Source organism: Nematolebias whitei, chromosome 6 (assembly GCF_014905685.2).
Source record: "Nematolebias whitei isolate Nwh7 chromosome 6, NemWhi1, whole genome shotgun sequence".
Classification (NCBI taxonomy): domain Eukaryota; kingdom Metazoa; phylum Chordata; class Actinopteri; order Cyprinodontiformes; family Rivulidae; genus Nematolebias; species Nematolebias whitei.
This window is the reverse complement of record NC_056503.1, coordinates 24,205,575-24,209,579: the sequence shown is the minus strand read 5'-3', so window position 1 is coordinate 24,209,579 and position 4,005 is coordinate 24,205,575. Positions and strand designations below refer to the sequence as shown.

At 38.6% G+C, this 4,005-nt stretch overlaps 1 protein-coding gene across 1 annotated transcript; it reads left to right on the top strand.

Moving 5' to 3' along the window:
• Nucleotides 1-1,857: 1,857 nt before the first annotated feature.
• LOC119411189 (C5a anaphylatoxin chemotactic receptor 1) lies at nt 1,858-2,886 on the top strand. The gene has a single exon (XM_037678118.1). It carries the CDS (start codon nt 1,858-1,860, stop codon nt 2,884-2,886), a length of 1,029 nt encoding a protein of 342 aa, XP_037534046.1.
• Nucleotides 2,887-4,005: the final 1,119 nt, after the last annotated feature.

The window sequence follows — 4,005 nt, the reverse complement described above, 5'->3', positions numbered from 1 at the left end:
AGATAGATAGATAGATAGATAGATAGATAGATAGATAGATAGATAGAGAGATAGATAGATAGATAGATGGATGGATGGACAGATGTTTGCCTAAGTATTTACATTTTGCTGCTTAGCAATTTAAAAAGACTTCATCAAAAGAAGCAAACAAAAAATGATTGGAAATAATTTGTGTAATGTTTGTTTACAAATTCTGAACAAAAATACATTTTTAACTGTTTCCCCTGCTGGCTCCTTTTAATTGTAATTTTAAAAAGCAACGATATGTTTGATGAATATATACATGTATTGCTTGTCCTTGTATTCAGTGTTTGTGACCATGGGTAATAATAATGCTAAAATCTCACATGGTAATTATGGACACCATGATTGCGAAATGCTTTAAGCGACAAACTAACCACGCTGTGGCTGCTGTTTCACAGACCTTCAGTCGGATGCGTTCAGAGATGACACACCAACACTCCCACCCAGCAGCGCTCCATCCTTCATCTGATTCTGTTCACCTCTTCCTCCTCACCATATGAAGAAAACATCTTGACATGAACTGTGGCAACAACTGTGGCAAAACATTACCAGGTGGTAAACAGAAACGTGACAAAACGCACACATGAAGGGGACTTCTTGGGGAAAATTTGCTTTACTTTAATTCATGTTTTGCTGCTTTTCTGTACGTCGTTTCTCATTTTAACGCAGACGTAGCTCATCCTTTGTCTCAAGTCTTTCTTGTGTTGTATGTAGCTTATCATGATAGTCACGTGTTCACTTCTTCAGTTTGAGGAGTGAAACACGGTAAACTGTGTTTGCTGCTGGACTTAAAAGGAGAGCTGCTCCAGTCACAACAGGCTTTCAGATGGTTTAAAAATGTAAAGACAAGTTCATTTTTAATGACTTGTGCTTATGGAATTTCTGAATTTACTTAAAATTTATATTTTTAATTTGAGAATTACAAATTTGCGTTCCGACTGTATGAAATAAATTTTGCGTTAACCACGTGTTTATGCAAATTGTAACCACATAAGTAATTACTGCGCATGTAAGAAGATCTGAGGTTGACCATCAAAGTCATTGTTTGTGTGGCTAGTTTCGTTTACAGTAATAGGAAAAATGAAAAATCATTTTCTTGTTAACCGTTGTCTGACAATAACCCTAAATGATGTTTATCGGATGAACTGAAGCACGAAAGCAGAAGTAAAAGAAGAAGAATCATGGAAAAGATGACCGTCAAAACATGGATGTGAAAATACATGAAAATCATGAAAGTACTCTTTGAATTAAAGAATGTATTCATATGTACATTAAATACAAAACAATAAAATACCTTTGCTGAAAGTTAGCTGTACTTTGTTTTGAGTTATCTTTACAGCAGCTATGACCTGATCAAACTGTGAAACGAACAACTCTTAAATTTGCTTTAAAATGTTTAAAATGTTACAATTTGCTAAACCTCTGTACTTAATCACACTGACCCAATCTTTAAGACGAAAACAGGAGTAATGTGAGAAACTTTGTGCAACTGCTCTTGTGCGTGTGCGTGCACGTGTGCGTGTGTGTGCACATGCAAAGGGGTTGGGGTTATAAAATGCAAAAAGCATAGAAGCTGTTCCTTAACTTCTTGTTAACAGTGAGAGTGCAACGTCAACAGCCAGGTCAGTTGAAAGATCGATTACATTTAATTATAACACTTTATTTTGAAACTTTTAAAAAGGATAATTTATTACAGCTGCTTAGATTCATTTAGGGAAGTTTGAACTGGAAATGTGAAATATATTTGTTTCAACCAAACAGCTTTAGGTTTTGTCGTCTGTAATAATGCGTTCTGTGTTTATTTTTTTTTACACCTACAGCTTTGAATGAAAAATGGATTTTCTAAATTACAACTCTACTGACGGGTTAATAGACTTTGACAACGAGACGCTGTTTATAACTCCTGAGATTCAACCCATCCAAATTATGACTCTCGTCTTCTATGGGCTTGTGGCCCTACTGGGAGTCCCAGGTAATGCTGTGGTTTTGTGGGTGACTGGGTTCTGCATGACCCGTTCCGTCACCTCCATCTGGTTCCTCAACCTGGCTTTGGCTGACTTTCTGTGCTGCCTCTCCATCCCGCTGCTCATGGTCCCTCTTGTCCATGACGACCACTGGCACTTCGGTCCGCTGGCCTGCACGCTGGTCAAAGGTCTGTTCTACCTGGTGATGTACTGCAGCGTCCTGCAGCTGGTTCTGATCAGCCTGGATCGCCTGATGCTAGTGAAAAAACCCATCTGGTGTCAGAACAACAGGCGACCCAGATATGCTGCTTTCATGTGCTTGGTGGTGTGGTGTCTCGCCCTGCTCGGAAGCATCCCTCAGTTCATCTACGCCCGGCACATCGAGGCAGGGGAAGAGAAGAGAGAGTGCCTGATTGGGTACCCTAAAAGACAAATCTGGTTCATTGCCGCCTTTCGCTTCATGGTGGGATTCATCCTCCCCTTCCTGGTTATTATCTTCTGTCACCTTATGGTGTACCGCAGCACTCAGAGGGGGCTATCACGGGGTCGGACTCGCTCCAAGCGAACCGTGAAGGTCATCGTCACCGTGGTGCTGAGCTTCTTCCTTTGCTGGATCCCCCTGCACATCATGGATTTCATCACCTTGAACACCCCTTTGACATCCTCCCACAGCCCAAGGGTTTACATAGCACATACCTTGGCACTTTGCTTGGCTTATTTTAACAGCTGCATCAACCCTTTGATCTATGTGTGCATTGGCCGAAGCTTCAAAGACAGCGTCAACCGTTCGCTGCGCAACATCCTTCACTTCATCACCGAGGAGCCACACTCCAAGGGGAATGTCACCAACAATGACACCAAGAGCACCAGCAGCGGAAAGGAGATGACCAAAATCTAATGTCAACTTTACTTTAATGTCTTATTCTTCTTCACGTGGCTGAGAACTGTCCCTGTGAGTGAGAGAGTGAATGGTTGTATGTCTTGTTAATCTCTATGTGTCCAGCTGGAGACCTGTCCAGGGTGTCCCCCGCCTCTCACACAGAGAATGCTGGGCATGGACACCAGCGACCTTCGGAAACCTGGAAAAGAAGAAGCGGGTAAAGATAATGGATGCATGGATGGAGTTTAGTTAATTCTTGGCTTGAAGTTGACAATTGTAAAGTGATGATATTCTAAACATCTGGACAAAAGGACTGTAGCTGTGGCATCTTTGTTGGGTTGTGTGAAATGTTTCGTGCCATTTCCTGTTGCAGATCAGAAACTGTTGCTCAATTTTAAATGTTCCAACACTCTTCTCTCATGCCACCAAGTTACTGACACCTCCACCACTTCCTTTTTATGTAGAATTTATAGATACGTTGATTTAATTTTGACATATTATTCAGTTGAATGAATAAATCCTGTAATGTACTTTGTAAAAGACTTCCTCGTTACATGCAGTTTTTTTTTTTTTAAAGCTGTAAAAAAAACAGGGTCTCGTTCTTGCAGCAGTTCATTTGATAAAACACAAGATGGAGACATAATCTAAATCTCATAAACTATAAATATATTCTATTTAAACATGAAAAATAAAATTTTGCTCCATTTAGAGTCTTTGGACATTTTGCTTCAATAGCACATTTTTCATATATTGCTCAAGCAAGAATATCTGTTTCAGAAGTATAGTGTTTACCTTGTTTGATATTTATGCACATTAAGGCAGTTAACTTGGCAATGTTTCATTTTTCATGGTTAAACATGGCATTCAAAAGAAAAAAACTATATTTTATTTTCAAATCAAGGATTTAGTTTGAGTTTTATGGTCACATCTAATAGTTAAAGTTAAATAAATGTTTTTTTTTAAACTATAATTTCAAATTTCCCTAAGACAATTTGTGTTCTACTTTGTTTTCTATAGATTCTCACCAACAAGAATTTTTTTTATTTCCTAAAACATGTCAAATTATTTAGTTACTATAATACAAATCTTAAAGCTTTAGCAAAGGCTTATATATATATATATATATATATATATATA

Excerpts from the sequence above, each read along its gene's own strand:
- LOC119411189 (XM_037678118.1), top strand. The coding sequence starts at position 1,858 with ATGGATTTTCTAAATTACAACTCTACTGACGGGTTAATAGACTTTGAC.